The sequence below is a fragment of the Nothobranchius furzeri genome, chromosome 14, assembly GCF_043380555.1.
Source record: "Nothobranchius furzeri strain GRZ-AD chromosome 14, NfurGRZ-RIMD1, whole genome shotgun sequence".
NCBI lineage: Eukaryota > Metazoa > Chordata > Actinopteri > Cyprinodontiformes > Nothobranchiidae > Nothobranchius > Nothobranchius furzeri.
This window is the reverse complement of record NC_091754.1, coordinates 13,097,566-13,115,530: the sequence shown is the minus strand read 5'-3', so window position 1 is coordinate 13,115,530 and position 17,965 is coordinate 13,097,566. Positions and strand designations below refer to the sequence as shown.

The 17,965-nt window shown below is 40.1% G+C and overlaps 1 protein-coding gene across 5 annotated transcripts in view; it reads left to right on the top strand.

Annotated features, from left to right (window-relative positions):
- lrp1bb (low density lipoprotein receptor-related protein 1Bb) overlaps positions 1 to 17,965 on the top strand; it is a 481,608-nt gene that overhangs the window by 320,690 nt on the left and 142,953 nt on the right. For all 5 annotated transcript variants that reach the window (XR_011516175.1, XM_070543934.1, XM_070543933.1 and 2 more), the window contains 10 exons: positions 98 to 290; positions 2,260 to 2,385; positions 4,052 to 4,180; positions 4,326 to 4,445; positions 5,867 to 5,980; positions 6,122 to 6,271; positions 6,479 to 6,601; positions 12,473 to 12,592; positions 13,340 to 13,468; positions 17,425 to 17,547. Coding sequence is in view for 4 of the 5 variants with exons in the window: in XM_070543934.1 (XP_070400035.1) it covers positions 98 to 290; positions 2,260 to 2,385; positions 4,052 to 4,180; positions 4,326 to 4,445; positions 5,867 to 5,980; positions 6,122 to 6,271; positions 6,479 to 6,601; positions 12,473 to 12,592; positions 13,340 to 13,468; positions 17,425 to 17,547 (1,327 nt within the window). In the remaining variant the exon portion in view is untranslated. The remainder of the gene's footprint in view (positions 1 to 97; positions 291 to 2,259; positions 2,386 to 4,051; positions 4,181 to 4,325; positions 4,446 to 5,866; positions 5,981 to 6,121; positions 6,272 to 6,478; positions 6,602 to 12,472; positions 12,593 to 13,339; positions 13,469 to 17,424; positions 17,548 to 17,965) is intronic.

Here is a 17,965-nt window from a genome sequence, read left to right as displayed (position 1 = left end):
CATGATTCTCTTCATTTATTCCTGCAGTTATTGTCTAATGCTTGATACTTTTTTTTTTTTTTTACAAGTGATCCTTTGTGATCTTCATTTTTTTTAGGTCATTGTTAAATCGGGATCCGGAAACTTCTATGGGCTCGCCGTCTATGCAGATTTCATCTATTGGTCAGACTGGGGCCGTCGAGCCGTGCTGCGATCAAACAAGTACACAGGTGGTGACACCAAGGTGCTCAGAGCAGATATACCTCATCAGCCAATGGGAATTATTGCTGTGGCCAAGGATACCAACAACTGTGAGTACACAAGCACCTGGAGATGGGTCACGGTTTACGAGCAGTGCATGCAGAATTAAATCTCTACAAGCAGGTGTCTGATTATGTTGTTGTACGCACAGCAGCTTTGGATCTTACCAACTGGATTTTACTTCATCCTGCATGCATGAGTCTTTCTTCCTGTGCAGCTTCCTCAATGCTCTTCAGTTCCAACGGCTCCTATTTGCACTGCTATGTAAAAATGTAAAGTTGTTGCTTAACCTATTAAAAAGGACACAATTTTTTTATTTTTATTTTTTTTAAGAAATAGAATTGATAAATGAAAGTGGTCTTATTTAGAAAGGCTGGAAACCTAATCCTCAGTGGTAATTAATAACAAAGAAATACGTAGCTTATGTAGAGGTAGTCTCTAAAGTGTCATATAAAGTTTAATTTCCAAGTAGGACAACGAGACGCGAGCTTAAGCGTGTCCCACTGGATGGACTCGAATAGCAAAAGCAACTCATTTATCTGTTTATCTTGTTATGGGAAATAATTTCATCCCGTAACCTGAGTGAGCACAGCTGAAAATCTACCATTTCAACATTAAAGATACTTTATTCTTTTTACACTCTACTGTTTTTCCTTGTCATGAATTACCCCTTAATATAAATAATCTAACAATTAGGTTACTTAAACTGCAAAAAAAAAAAGTTTTCTCTGCTTTTAAGATCTTAGGGATACATTTAGGGATGGGTACCTTTGACATTTGAATCGATTCGGTACTAATTCCCGGTACCTAGGAATCGATACCGGTACTTAACGGTACCAATTTTTGATACTTTTGAGTGTTTATTATTTTAATTCTCTTTTATAATTAGATATATATTTTTCTCAATATAGAACCATATTTGATAAATATCACGATAAATAACATTCAACTGTTTGTATTTTAACATCGTCCTTGTAGTTTTATAAGCTGATAATTAAACTGAAGCAAACATCTTTACTGTGAACTACATTTACTGTATCTTCATTCCTTTTGCCGTCTTTTTTCATTTGATTTTTCCTACTGGGAAGTTAGAATTTCCAAGGAGAAAGCGAACGCACCATTAGCTGATAACAATGGTGGCAATGGAAGCTAACATATCAAGCTAACGTTATCTTAAACAGTTTATTTAGCTGCTGGAGCAGATTAAAATGATGATGCCTCACACTTAGATCGTTGTCACTGGTTTCGTCTTCACCCAATCACCCGTCGCATTTAGTAAAGTGAAGCCAAACTTTAGAGCGCGTTCATGTTCTTCTAGTCGGAAAGTCGGAGTTCCAAGGAGAAAACGAACGCACCATTAGCGAAACGGAAGCTAACATATCAAGCTAATGTTATCTTAAACATTTTATTTACCTACCGGAGCAGATTAAGATTAAGATGAGGATGTCTCACTTAGATTGTTGTCGCTGGTTTCATCATCACCCAGTTACCCATCACATTTGGTGAAGTGGACCCAAGCTTTAGCGTGCGTTCTTTCTACCATGCTGCTGTTTACAGCTGGCTTGCAGCGACCGATGACATAACGCTCTTGCGCATGCACAGCTGTCTAGGCAAGTTCTCGTTTGAAGGACGGGTACCGAAACGAGGCACCGACATGACGTGAATCGGTGTTCGGTCGGTACTATGGAATTCAGTCGGTGCCTTAAAAAGTACCGAATTCGGTACCCATCCCTAGATACATTATGTTTTATTTTAGCACAGGTAATAAAATATCTAACGAGTATTTGACAACACTTTGGTGAGTTATTTTAAATGTCCCTCTTTTCCTTCTGCTTCTGCATTTTCCCTGACTCAGGCCTATTTGGAGTATGTTTGCTTAGTTCGTGTTTAATGAGTTAAACTGTGAGTTAATTCTCTTAATGCATCCTCACAGGTTTATAGAGGAAGTCTTTCAAAACTCTAATTGAATTTCTTTATTTCCCTGCTTCTATGCTTGTTTACTTCTATTTGTTATTGAAGGTGAGCTGTCGCCATGCCGACACACGAATGGAGGCTGTGGCGACCTGTGTCTCCTGACCCCACATGGAAGGGTCAACTGCTCCTGTCGAGGAGAACGTGTGCTGCTGGATGACAACAGATGTGTGTGTAAGTCAAAAGGAGCTACAGAATTATTCAGTCTGAGGTTATTATAACTAAGTGTTATTAATGTGGAGAATTCCTAAAGCTCTCACAGGATAAAAACGTGTTTTTGTACGATAATGTAAAAGCGCCAAGTTTTGTTGATTTATTATTATCATTTATTATTTTTTGCATTTACAAAGATTTGTAAAAATAATTCAGCCAAAAAAATTAAGTTTTTTTAATGTGAGCTTGATAAATATTTTGCAAGGCTTTCTAATATGCATCAATTGTACAAGTGAAACTGGAAAATGAGAAAATGGTGCAAACGTTCATTTGTTTTAGCAATTCAACTTAGACTGAGAGACCATCTAAAGGCTCAGCAACCCTTTGCAGGCGTTCTGGATTCATTATCTGATTAGAGTGTGACACTTTGAGTCAAAAATATTGAACCTTTTCACAGTATTATAATTATTTCACATTTTAAATGTGGCATTTTCACAAGCTGTAAACAACAACAGCTTGAAATATCTCGCTTTGATGTAATGAGTCAATCTCTTTTGCACCATATTCTAACTTTTCCTGTTGTAAGGCTAGATTTTGGGTCTTTTTTAAATTTCAGTATAATTTGCCTCAATAATAGAACAAAAAACAATTTCATACCTTAACCATTTAACTTAGCATCAAACAAAATAAAGAAGTGAAATATTTTCATTTATTGAATGGAAATGTTTGCCTAATCACTAAACCTTTAGAAACACTTACACTTATCTGTAAAGCTAACAAACTGTAATGTTTAAATCTGCAAAACAAGTTAGCTTTTAAACACAGTCACGGAACTTTAACCCCCTCATCTGCTATCGTCGACGTCCGCCTGATACTGTAACGTGAGTAAATGAGGAAGCGCTAAACACCAGTCACCCTCTTCCACTTCCAAGCGTCTTTTGTTGCCCGTGACATTAAATGGTGGGGTTTTTTGGGGACTCTGGTAGTTTGTCCTAACGTTGTAGTGGTAGCAGCTGACAGTTTCTCCTTCTGATGTTATTGAGTGGAGAACCTCTCACACTAATGGTGTTCTGTGGCTAAAGACAATGGCGGGAAGCGTAGAAGTGTGGTGGTTCACTAACACAGACGCCTGGATGGTCCAGGAGTTGCTTTCGGTCCGAGCCGCGTTGTTGACCGAGGGTTTTGGTGGATGCGAGAGAACCACTCACTTCCTTATTATTATTATTATTATTGTTATTATTATTATTATTATTATTATTATTATTAATAATAATATTTATTTGTTTATTATTATTTTTTTTTTTTACTCCACAAAATATTTATAGCTGTACTGGGCGACTGTGGCACAGGAGTTAAGTGCTCGCCCCATAATCGGAAGGTTGCAGGTTTGAGCCCCGCTCTGTCGCTGTTGTTGTGTCCTTGGGCAAGACACTTAACCCCCGTTGCCTGCTGGTGGTGGTCGGAGGGACTGATGGCGCCAGTGCCCGGCAGCCTCGCCTCACGGCAGCTATAAATGCTTAGGGGGTTCCTGGACTCTAGAAGGCGCTATATCAAATACAAGCCATTTACTGTGTTGAATGTTAATTTAAGCTAGCTTGATTTGCAGCTTTGCCATTGTAGCTTTAAAGATCGCAACCTTGAACTGCAACACTGACATCGTTGTGCCCCCTGTGTTTGTTTTCTGCAGCAGAGAACTCCTCGTGTAACATTTACACTGAATTTGAATGTGGAAATGGGGAGTGTGTAAACTACCAGCTGACCTGTGACGGAGTCGCCCATTGCAAAGACAAATCAGATGAGAAGATGCAGTACTGTGGTAAGACGAATGTAACACTGGACACCGTGTTGGCTTGGTTTGTTGGAGTGCCTCTACACCAGAGAGTAAACTCTGAAGGCACCTGACGATTCCTGGTGTTTGAGAAGATTTGAGCCACACACTTATGGAAATCTATCTTCTTTAGACAACAGGAGCTGTCGGAGGGGTTTCAGGCCCTGCTACAACCAGCGTTGTGTGGCAAGTGTTCGCTTCTGCGACGGGATCGATGACTGCGGGGATAACTCTGATGAAGCCTTCTGTAGCAGTGAGTTACAACCGTTTGATGTCATGTTCTATCTGTCCTTCCTCTGAGGGCAGATTCAAGTCTCAGTAATGCTTATGTTAATACAGCACACAAGGCCACATACTGTGCTGAGCCCTCACTGTTTAATGAGCCCAAAGATCATAAGGGGTGCGCAAATTAAAAGAGACGCCCAGCTACCATCCCTGGCAGCTACTTCCAGGGGCCCAGACAGTATTTGGTGGGTTATTTTTTTTTATCGCTGGAGGAATTTTATGTTTGATGGTGTTTTTGATTTTCCAGCTCTTATTATTTCTGTCCTGTAATTGATGATGGTGAGAGATTTTCGATGCACAGAGATGTGGACCGTGCTGACTAAACTCACAGGGAGACAGCAGTAGGCTCACGATTAATGAGGACCTTCCAGTTCAGCAGTCTTGGCTTCAGGAACAAACTTAGCTTAATATAGTGTGCCTTCATCACCTCCTCAGTTTTAATGGGATTTCAACAATAACATCTTCTGCAGCCATTAGAACAATTAATTAGAGTATTAGTAAGTTATACACTGATAGAATGCAGAGGTAAGTGACTAAAGTGCATCCATGGTAACAACACCAACCACAGAGCCAACACACACCTTTTGCATTTTGATTATACGGTTATATTTCCTACAGCTTTATTTCTCGTTTTACATGATTATATTTTATTACTTGCTTTGCATGTTCTATATGATTATATTTTAGCACAGTTTTTATTATTTAAATTATTATTTTACTGTTTATATCATTTTATTTATTACTTATTTTCTAATTTTTGTCATTTATATTAGCTCTTTTATTACATTTTTACTCATTTTAATCCAGTGTTTCCGCTGTGGGGGCCCTCTGCCCCGGGAGCGGTGGTCGACTGTAGCTTCCTGGGCGCTCTATGGGTGGGGGTCTATGCCCCCCCCCCCCCCCCCCCATCCAATGAGCGCCCTGACTTAGTGTGGAAGACCTGATGCTGCCGGGGCAGACGGCTCCTATGATGGCGTTTCCTTGCGTTACCATACTTGGCTCATCTGGACTCAGCCTAATATAATTTTTACTTGTGTGTGTGTGTGAGTCTGTGTGTGTGTGTGCGTGTGTGTGTGATTGCATATGTTTGTTAATGTTTTTAACCTGTTATGGGAATCTGGGGTCATTTTGTAAAGCACTTTGAATCACACTTTGTTTGAAAAGCGCTTTAGAAATACAATTTGATTGATTGATTGATTGATTGATTGATGACAATGGGAGTTGAAATAGTATCAGCTCATATTGCAGGAGATGTACAACTGCAGCAAAACAAAGAAACCAGCTCATTTTTACAACTCTGCGGAGGATGCAGCTGTAACTCGTCCCTGTTAGCTGTATGGTCTCTGTTTTGGCATGTCTTCCTAAACTGCATATTCTTTTCCCCAACAGATATCACCTGTGGCCCATCAGAGTCCGCCTGCAAGGATGGGAGTTGTGTACCTATCTCAGCTTGGTGCAATCAGGTCATCGACTGTGCTGATGCCTCAGATGAAAGAAATTGCAGTAAGTGCTTCATCCTTTGCATTGCATTCAAAACGAGAACGTAGACCCAATTCCATCTCAGTCACTTCCTCATCATTTGGATCATTCTGAGTACAGCACTCTTGGCCATTGCCTTCCTCATCAGATTTTTTTTTAAATCAGACCACACCGAATGTTCCCACTTCTACAAGCTGGGGGTGAAAGAAAAAGATTTTGTCAGCTGCAACTCCACTTCCCTGTGCATCCACCCATCGTGGATTTGTGATGGTGCGAATGATTGCGGAGACTACGCAGATGAGACCAACTGCCAGGGTGAGCAGCAACTCAAGCATTCAAAACAACACTAATTTCACCTGTTCGTTCAGAGGTCGATGGAAAAAGCCTGCTAGGGTTCGGAACACATTTTCCGAGATGATTATACCGGCGGAACAAGGGACTCAGAGAGAGCTTAGGAAATGATAATAACCTCAATCAGTGCTAATGCATACTGGAATGACTTGGTTTTGTTGTGTGACCCAGTTTCCCATGGGCAGAAGTGTGACGAGGGCCACTTTGCTTGTCCAAGTGGGAACTGCATTTCCAGTGTCTGGTTGTGTGACGGCCAGAAAGACTGCGAAGACGGAGCGGATGAGTTCCAGTGTGGTAAGTTTTACGTCTTACTGAAGACATTCTGAACCCAAAGTGCAAAAGTCGCAATATTACTGTATGAGTTCTGGTAAATTTCTGGGAAAGGCGAAGGTGACGAGGAAAACACGATAGCTCCGTCTTCTCGGACGTTGTGTCTCCACACAAAATTGTCCTTTTCAGGACTTTGTAAAGACGTCAACATTTCGTGACTGTTTTAATAGCGAGTGATGTCACAGTCCCTCCAACGTGTCCAGGGTCTCCCTTTAGGCCTTCTCCTGGTTGGACGTCACGTGCCCGGAAAACCCCACCAGAGAGGCAGCAGGAGGCGTCCTAACCAAATGCCTGAGCCACCTCAACTGGCTCATGATTATTAACATTTATTTATTGGACTAATTTAATGCCTAAAGGGATTTTTCTTTCATTTGATTTCTTTCTTCTTTATTTAGACATGTAGCTCATGAAATATTCAGGTGTGAAGGAGAGTTTCTTCTTACCGTAATAAGAGTTTTTCGTTATGAGCTAAGTTACCCCCACGTCGGTGAGGAGTAATCTTTGTTAAGCTGCTTGTTTTGTGACAGGTGGTTCGGCCATGAGCATGGACGTAATTTTTGGGGGGGGGCAGGGGGGACATGCCCCCCCACTTTTTCCAAAGTCAAGTTTTGACCCATGCACTTTTTACCATCCAAAAACAACATTACGATGTATTAAATTGACACTGGTTGAGCTCTAGGACCAAGCAGAAAACAACCGTTTGTGTTGAAGCCTGTTCCCCACTAGAGCATACTGTAAAGATACCCCCCCCCCCCCCCCCCCCACACACACACACACACACACACTTCTAAAGTGAAAATTACGTCCATGGCCATGAGTGCAAGTTTGTGCATTTTATCCGTCAAACAAGTTCAACGGGATGCGTAAGAAAATTATTTTTGTCTCTTCCACTCAGAAAATTCAGCTCGCTCTGCTTTCTGCTGTCGTGTGTTTGAACATTCTTCATGGGCTTTTGCTGGAACGTGTTTGAAAGTCTAATTCTGACCCTGAACTCAGAGTGAGCCGGTTGAAGACTCAAGTTTTCCCACATTTCTTTGAATTACAAATGCAGCAATCCCAGTAAAACTGTTAATTAAGTAGCCATCAGTCACAAAAACATTTCCACAGAGTGGGTTCAGTAGGATTAGTCTTTACTATTAGTCTATGCCATTCCTCTGCCTCCCTTCTTTCTTCTGTTGTAATGCATGCTAATGTATGCAGCACCTGCTTTGACAAAGTCAAGATCCCTCCAATTAACCAAGGGGACTGTAATTAAGTCATGATATTGATAAATGTAATTTACCCTGGGAAGCAACAGCTCACACAGCCGCTCCTATGCCAGTGAGTTAGCGTCAAAGCAAACATGAAGAAGCTTTGATGTAGGTGGTCAAAGTTGCTGTTAGACTTCATCACAATCACACACACATGTGAGGTAATCAGACTTGATGAATTAATCCACCGGTGCAGTGTTAAAACACGTGCAGATCTTTCTTGTTTTGGAACGTTGTTGTTTTCTTTCCTGACAGATGCTTTGATTTAACTTTGTTGTTTGCATGCAGACTGGAGGACAGCACTTTCTATTTCAAATTCTGATCATCAACACATGATGCAAAAAAACAAACAAACATAGAATCTGGATCCAAAACAACAGTCTGACCAGAAAAAGAAGCCAAAACGATGTTTAATTTATTTTCACTGATCATTCTGCTGTCGGTAGCTTCACTTTTTCATTAAAGGAACACTCTGCAGTTTTGGCTTGCATTTAGCACCCTCTTGTTCCGTTTTAATTTATTGTTGTAAATTCGAAATAGAAACTCTCCTCCTCACGTTCACGCTTTTAACACCTTAATCTAACAGCTGAAATGTCTCCCCAGCCTTCATTACTGTCTACAGGACTGATTCACCACTAAGTTAAACAAATCAGTCGTGTTGATGATCTAAAACATGCAGGAAGCGTGCTGGAAGCAGACTACAACACTAGCATGTCGACTAGCCACTTTACTAGTGACTAAGAGAGTTCCTGGTAAATAATGTGGCCAAGAATCTGAGGAAGAATCACGGGACCACAGAAAAAGGCTCGAGCATGTCGAAAAACGTTGATTCAGAGTGCTGGGTGATCAGACGGGCAAGTTACTCTACAAGCAATGAGCGATTAGCCGACAGGACCGCAGTCAGGAGCGCCGGCTGGCTGGCTGGAGACACTGCCCAACGTCAGCCAGTGTCCACACAGCGCACTGAGGGTTCAATGGTGTGTGTGTGTGTGTGTGTGTGTGTGTGTGTGTGTGTGTGTGTGTGTGTGTGTGTGTGTGTGTGTGTGTGTGTGTGTGTAAGGACCTCAGATAGAGACGAGAAAGCCACAATGACTGAGCATTTGCCAAGCCATAAAAGAGCTTATGCGAGTCTTAGGGTGAGCGTATGATTGGTGACGGATCGGGATGTGATCAGTACCGCCTAAAAAAGTCCCATAAAAGTCCCATTAGTCATCATCACAAACTGGTGAAGTTACACCTCTGCATTTGACCCATCACTGTGGGGAGTGTTGTGCTGCAGCTGAAGCTGTGCTTGGGAACTATTTGATTTAACCCCCCCAGTGCAACCCCTTAAAGCTGAGTGTCAAGCAGGAAGGTTTAACCCTGATCTCCCAGTCCCAGGGCGGACACTCTACCACTAGGCCACTAAGAAGGTCAAACATATTTAGAAATAATTACAAATCCAGGGAAAGCTGAAACACACAAACAAAACATATTAAAGTTGTATTTACAAGTGCAATAGGATGATATTAGGTCCTTATTTGTCTCTCGTGATTCAGAAAACTCCTGATATTGACTCTTGTTTGCCTCCTATTGTGGTCAAATGTTCTTTTAAATGTTTTTATCTCCATAAAATAAACATTTTCTTTGCTTCTTCTGAGGCTCCACCATGATAACCATGCAACAATAAAAGCTAACCAGGTATAGCTCGTCTGTCCGGAGAGGTAAACATGGATTGCTGTGAAGCATTACTGCTTTACACAAGATACTTAATTCCAGGGGAGTGGTCCAGATACTCTGAAGTTGCAAGTGTGGTATTCTGGCTACAGAAGGTGGAGGTGGCTAAATGAATTTCATCAACCCCGTAAATGGTCATTTTAACACATACCGGCTCAAGAAAGTGATTAAAATATGAAAGTTACATAGTTTTCCTTTAAAGAGGTCCTTGACTCATTTTCTAATACATGTGCAGTGGTCTATAGTAGGCATGAAAGGGAGTTGTATTCTGGGGAAAAAAAGCTCTGGTGTGCCAGTTTCAGCACAGAGCTTGTTGAAAAAACCAGCATATGTTGTGTTTTGGATGCTGGTAGGCTGGTCCAGCATGGAATGCTGTTCTGGTCCAGGATGGGATGCTGGTCGAGCATGCTTTTGTATGTGCATGACTCTTTTAGATGTCACATTTAAAACTAGTTTGAGCTCCAGTTTAACAAGATAGTCCATCATAGTTTCATCATATCATCTGTTAGGTTACAGGGTCGTTGATGAGACGTTGGACAGTTTGGGGGACCAAAAAATAATCTCTATGATTGTTGGCAATATTGACTCACGAGAATCCCTGACTATACAAGTACAGTGTGAAAATTATTGAACGGATGGTTAGAAAGTGAGTCAACAAGGAAACGACACACACACACACACACACACACACACAGAGTATATAGGTACATTATTGTGGCAAACCAATATGTTTTTGTTTTAGGTTTTCAGATTTGTTTACGAGCAAAGATCAGCCGTAAGCCCCACATTTAGGGGAACAATTTATATTTTAGAAATTCTTTTACTAAAATATTTCCTTTAAAAACAAACAAGTCTTCTCTGCAGGTGGTTGTGTTGCCAGCAGGCTAAGCAAAGAGGAAGAAACAAATAACAGTATACCTGCTGAAAATCCCCATGCCTATTTCATCCTTTGGGGTGTGTTAGCGTGCATCAGTTAACATTTTGCTAAAGTACTGATGTGTGTAAGGAAAGACTCACAATGCTGCAGGTTAGGTGGCAGACTTTTGTCTTATTTTTGCTTGAGTGATTTTTGCTTTTAACCGTACTCCAGCAGTTTTCACCTGATAGCGTAAATAACAATACTGTAAATAATAATAAAAAAGGATCTGCATGACTAACTCTGCTACCTTTGAGAATGTTTGAGAACAAAAATTGTTTTCTCTCCCTGAATAATTTACATTTCCACACATTTAGTTGAAAGTAAAAGAACAAAGTAATTCAGAGTAGAAAATTAGAAAATCTCTCATCAATGTTGCGTCAAAGAAATTTTCTTAAAAATAATCTTATTCCCTTTTTCTATGAATGTCACTTAAGTTTTTTTGAACCATAACATCTTGTGCTCTATATGAGTTTATTGTTTTGCCCATGCTGCTATGAGCCATATATTATTAGGAATTCTGAAAATTTTCCTCCTTAACAAACAATATTCCCATTGCTTTGGATTAATCAGCATAAAAAAGCCACGTGACTGATAATCTCCCAGCAAACGCATCGTGGTTTGAGAAAACGTCATTACATTTCAGAATTCCACATCTGATTAAAGGGAATTGTCATTTGTCACTTCACAATGCATAATGTGTCTCTCTCCTGTTCCAAGCAGTATTGAAAACGAGACATCAAAGAGCTTCTTTGATATATTTAATGCGCTGTAGACCTACTGTTTTGTTATACACTTAAAGCAGCTGGTCGCATTTGAAGTGCAAATGTATCATGCACAGAGAGTCTGGGTGATCGTGGTTTCCAGATTTCCTGTATGTTTATCCGAGCCACATCGTACATCCTGGTGTCAGCATGCATAAAGCTGGTGCAATGTTTAAAGTCTGACAGGAAGGAGAAGCGGCACAGTAGGAGAGAAGTCTTCCACCTTCAGCTGGATCCATAATTCCCCGTACTGCAGTCTGACCTGGAGCACGCAGCCCCTTTCCTTTCCTCGACATCTTATCAAAGCTTTGGCAGTCTTAGCCCAGCCTGACATCTGAGAGAATGAGACCGCAGAGCAACTCCCCAGGGAGAGGTGGCTCAGTGACGCACATTCAACACAGCTCATGAATACCGCATACACATCTTACACTAGGGCTATTACACAGCAATCAGTGTTCTGTTAGATGAAATTGAACTGTTTCCTGTCATCCCGAGAACACCTTTTTATTTCTATACCAATAAAAAACTAATACAATTCTGATCAATTTGAATACTGCATTTACTTATTTCTCTGCACAGGTAATGACATTTATATGGAAGAGGGTTATGGCCACTGGAAATAAATTAAAGAAAAGACAAAGAATACCAACTCTAATCTCAAAATTCTGACTTTTTCTCAGAAGTAAAAACTAAGGATCCTGATAATAAAGTCAATTCTGGGATTAAAGTCGGAATTCTGAGATTAAAGTCAAATTTCTGAGATTAAAGCCAGAATTCTGATGCAAAATTTAAAATTTTGACTTCAATCTTGCAATTTTGAGAAAAAAGTCTCAATTATGAGAAGATAGATAAATAGACGGACGGACAGATAGACGGATAGATTTTCTTTTATTTATTTATCTTGTTTTATTTTTTTGTCTTTTTGAGACACTAATCCAGTTCTGTATTTTCACCAAAATGCATTTTGAAGAAAAAAAAAAGACAAACTCATTTTTATACTGTGAGCGCTTTCCAATGTCTGCTACTGAGGAGGAAAATCTTCATTGAAAACACCAATGCCAGGAGCCAAATAAGATCCTGCCCACTTGTGGTGTTTTAATCAAAAATGCTTTCTCCTCTGCAGGTTGTGGTGCTGTTGTTGTTGCTGTTTGATTTATGCCTCTGATTCCCCGTTCCCTACCCTCTGCAGACTCATCGTGTCTGTGGAACCAGTTTGCCTGCTCCAAGAACAAGTGCATCGCCAAGCAGTGGCTGTGCGATGGTGAGAACGACTGCGAGGACGGTCTCGACGAGAGCACGCAGATCTGTGGTTAGTGCCCTTTCAGATGTCATGACGGTATCAGCTGTTCACATTAAAGGTCACATCCTCCACATTGCACGTTGCAGCTTCGTGCATCCCTCCAGCAGCAACTGGAAATGAGACGCTCTTAATGAGGCAACAAATGAGACCGCAGGCATTTCTGATAATTCGAGTGAGCACTGAGGCAAATAGATTTTTCATCAGTGAGGCCCAAGAGGCATAGCTGTTTCAATGGGCAAATGAGATGTATGTGTAATGAATTTTACAATAAAACAAAACGAAACCAGCCCCGATAAAGAGACAGGAACTGTTGCAGACGTTGGTTGTATAATTTGATCGTAATGGAAAAGGAAATATTAATGAAATGGTCCAAAGGTTTATAAAAGCACATTCTTATCAGAAGCAGGACGAGCGTTTTCCCCATACATGCCTAATTGCACTTCTTTATTTACCTTTGTTTCTCAGTGCGACATTTTTCCCCTCCTAGTTTTGCCTCGAAGGGCAATCAGAAGAAAAGGGCAAGTATTGCTGGCTCATAGAGCTCAGACAAATGATTGTTAGCCAAGTTTTCATTAGTTAGCCCTGCACAAGGACTGCTGCTCAGTAAAAAACTGTGTTTTCTGTGTCATATAGGGATGTGGTTATAGGGCCTTATAGACATATCTGTCCGTTTTTATACTTTTCTCTCTGTTACATTTGACCTCTTGTATTTCCTAGATTTTAAAAGTAGACGATGTGGTTTTGTTTGCCTCCCAGGCGCTGTGACTTGTGCCCCAGGACTGTTCAGCTGTCCCGGATCATACGCTTGTGTTCCCAAACGGTGGCTCTGTGATGGGGAGAGGGACTGTCCAGATGGGAGCGATGAACTCTCTGCTGCTGGATGTGGTAACTTTGTTGTTATATAACATTTATATTATTGAGTTTTTCTTGATTAGTTATAGATAGGTTCGATATTATCAGTCTAACACATCAGCCAATATTGGCTGAAACATCAGAAAATATCCTTTTGATAACACAACATTTACATATCATTAGGGATGGGTACCTTTGACATTTGAACCGATCCGGTACTAATTCCCGGTACCTAGGAATCGATACCGGTACTTAACGGCACCAATTTTCGATACTTTTGAGTGTTTATTTTAATTCTCTTTTATAATTAAATATATATTTTTCTCAATATATAACAATATTTGATAAATATCGCGATAAATAACATTCAACTGTTTGTATTTTAACATCGTCCTTGTAGTTTTATAAGCTGATAATTAAACTGAAGCAAACATCTTTACTGTGAACTAAATTTACTGTATCTTCATTCCTCCTTTTGCCGTCTTTTTTCATTTGATTTTTCCTACTGGGAAGTTAGAATTTCCGAGGAGAAAGCGATCACACCATTAGCTGATGACAAATGGTGGCAATGGAAGCTAACATATCAAGCTAACGTTATCTTAAACAGTTTATTTAACTGCTGGAGCAGATTAAAACGATGATGCCTCACACTTAGATCGTTGTCGCTGGTTTCATCTTCACCCAATCACCCGTCGCATTTAGTAAAGTGAAGCCAAACTTTAGAGCGCGTTCATGTTCTTCTAGTCAGAAATTCAGAGTTCCGAGGAGAAAGCGAACGCACCATTAGCGAAACGGAAGCTAACATATCAAGGTAACATTATCTTAAACATTTTATTTACCTACCGGAGCAGATTAAGGTGAGGATGTCTCACTTAGATCGTTGTCGCTGGTTTCATCATCACCCAGTTACCCATCACATTTAGTGTAGTGGACCCAAGCGTTAGCGTGCGTTCTTTCTACCATGCTGCTCTGTTTACAACTGGCTCGTAGGGATCGACGACATAACGCTCTTGCGCATGCGCAGCTGTCTTGGCAAGTTCTCGTTATGAAGGACGGGTACCGAAACGAGGCACCGTTTGAAATGACGTGAATCGTTGCTCGGTCGGTACTATGGAATTCGGTCGGTACCTTAAAAAGTACCGAATTTGGTACCCATCCCTACATATCATACACACATTATACATCAAAGTCTACAGGGCGACGGTGGCACAGGAGTCAAGTGCTCGCCCAGTTAATCGGCAGGTTGCAGGTTCGATGTTGTGTCCTTGGGCAAGACTCTTAACTAGGGCTGCTCGATTATGGCAAAAATAATAATCACGATTATGGTGACTGAAATTGAGATCACGATTATTTAGGACGATTTTTCAATTTATGTTGATTTTATTTGTTTTTATTCAGTCATAAAATTGCTCAGGGCACAATCAGGACAAAAATAAGAAACAAGATGATCACTAAAAGAACTCCTGATTCCCAGTATAAAAAGACCAATATACTTATAGCTCATAGTTTATGACCCAAGGGCTATAGACCTTGGTTTAACTCATTTAAGTCTAACCAGTACAGACCCAAATACCCATATCTTGCAAATACTGACAGCAAGAATTATACAGTGGCATTTATAACAAATAAATGCAAATAAATTGATGTTCACAAAATGTTGCATAATACGTATTTAGTGTGTCAAGGTGCTGTAGGAGCGTGCACTAGCACCGTGTCCTCAGAGAGATTAGTTATTAGTTATCAGCGTGAGGAACTTATTTCTACCTTATTTATAAACTATTTATTTACAAGTCCATCAGTTAATGTAATAATTGTCCCAACCACAGCTGCACCCCCCACCCCCCAACCCGGTCTCACAGCAAGCAGGGGCAAGCTGCACGTGTGTTTAGCTCGCCGCACACGCACATTTAGCCGTTTTTAGTGGCCCAGGAGTCCGCAGGTAGGGTGTGTGTGTCACTCACTCTGGTTAATCCAACATGGAGCCGGCTCCGAGAGCTGTCTTTAGCGACTGACACATCACTACATCATTCCCTTTCCTAATGTCCTGAAGAACCGGAGCGCAGGCAGAGTGTTTAGCTAACCTGCAGGAAATGTCAACGACAGTTATCCAGAAAGTAGCTAAGGGTTACCAGAGATGTTTCTGAGGTGTTTGCTAGTTACTTTTAAGTTAAAAAGTCAAGAAGGGGGTCTGAAAAGCTGCTAGAAATAGCGTCAAAGTCACTAAGTTGGCAACACTGTGGGAGAAGCGCTTCATTTGCAACTCAGGGCAGCGCAAGCGGGAGGAGCAAATAATCGGCTTGCTTTGTTTTTTATAATCGTTCAAAACTCAGATCGTAATCGTGATTAAAATTTGATTAATTGAGCAGCCCTACACTTAACCCTCCTTTCCTGCTGGTGGTGGTCGGTGTGACCGGGGTTGCTTGTGCTCGGCAGCCTCACCTCTGTTACTGCGCCTCAGGGCAGCTGTGGCTACATCGTAGCGCATCCCCACCAAGGTGTGAATGTGTGTGTGAATGGGTGAATGACTGATTGTGTTGTAAAGTGCCTTAAGGGTTCCAGGACTCTAGAAGGCGCTATATCAAATACAGGCCATTTACCAAAGTCTTCAATTACTTCCCAAAATGTCTAAGTATGAAAGATCTGAGGTTTAGTTCTTGATGTTTTTTTTTTTGTTTTCAGTTAACTTGAGCAGTTTTAATTGAATTGAACTCAAAACTTGAGTTAAGTTTATTAAGAAATTTAATTTCTGAAAACTTTAAAAAAAATTGTTTCAAAGCAAAACAAATTGAGGTATTGAAACTGTTTCCTCAAAATTTTTGAGACATTTTGAGTAGTAGCTGAGGAGTGTGACATATAATGTGTGTATGATAAAAGTTGTCAATAAAACACTGAAAACCAAAAAAGAGATTTTCCGATATTAATTTTTACTCCAATATTGGCTGATGTCAATGGTGGATGAATAACAATGGAGATCCCTACTTAAAGTATTTTAACATTTTTAATAGGGATGGAAAATATATCGGCATAAATATCGGTATCAGTTTATATTAACAACCGATACTTTTTCGATCTTGTCTCCATTCATTTGCCTGTTTCAGATGGTGGGGGTGGGGGTGGTGTGTGTGTGTGTGTGTGTGTGTAATTGCTTAGTCATGTTACAGTGATTGTAATCATCTCAGGATTGTAAATGTGTGTGGTGTTTGTACATAATAATGTAAAATTCAGCTTTAATAATTTTTATTCTATACAAAATCTGCTGATTTTCAAAGCAGTAATGTCAGTATATCGGTATTGGCAAATATCGGTTATCGGCCATAACAGTGATCTTAATATCGATTTATCGGCCATAACAGTGATCTTAATATTGAATATCGTATCGGCCCAAAAATGTCATATCACTAGTTTTTAATATGAATTTACTTGTAATATAAATATAAACTTATTAATTTAACATATTCCCATCATGAGTTTAATAATTATTTTTAGTCTAAGGGTGTCACAGAGTGTTAATCAGGATTATCTGAGGGGTGCTGTGATACAGCAGCTGTTGATGACCAATTAACATGTTTAAACAGTTGTCATATTTCACAGATCCATTTTAAGCATGCATGCAGAAGATTTGTAGTATTAGTAAACTTGATGGTTTTGTTTTTTTCGTTTTTATGAGTGGGGACCCCAGGTAAATCAGTATAGGAAATTATGAGTTAGATTTTATCGGTATATCGGATAACAGTAAAAAAGCCAATATCGAGCATCCATATTTATCGATTGTATTTTAAAAATACATCTGATTTCAATGCATGACAAGATAAAATGTAAATTTTGAGAAATAATACAAAAAAAGATAACTAGAGACCTAATTTGTGCCTTTTTAACCGTGGAAATGCACTCCAATGCATCTTGCCTTTGGTGAAATTACATGTTTCAGACATATTCCATACCATGAAGAGGAATGAATGTTCATGTATTCATTTCTTTTCGTTCATCAGCACCCAACAACACATGTGATGACAGCTCGTTTCGCTGCCACAACAAAGCGTGCATCCCTCAGCGATTCGTCTGTGACCACGATAATGACTGTGGGGATGGATCTGATGAGTCCGTGGAATGTGGCAAGTAGATTTATCTTGCGCTCTTGCTCAATATTTTTCTGTGATATATGAATATGCTACCATTGAAAGCTGCAGTCGGCAAGTTTGTGAGTCAGGGTTGACTTCAGTAGTAGTCGTAGACGGCTAGCTTGATAGCTGTGTGACAACTTGGTCAGATTTGGAGCTTAAGTAAAGGAATGGCTCCAAAGGTCTATGCTGATTAGCACAACTCTGTGAAACCAATGCTTACCATATTAATACTACATGTTAATACAAAAAATAATAATTTACAAAATTTTAAGTGATTTTACAAAGCTCAAAGATCATTGAAAAAGCCAAATTACTAAATGCAACCACTTTTTATTTCAAAGTAAAAGAGAAATCAATACGTTAAACTGAAAGGATTGCGAGATTCCTCCTTATTCAGCTGGTTCATTAT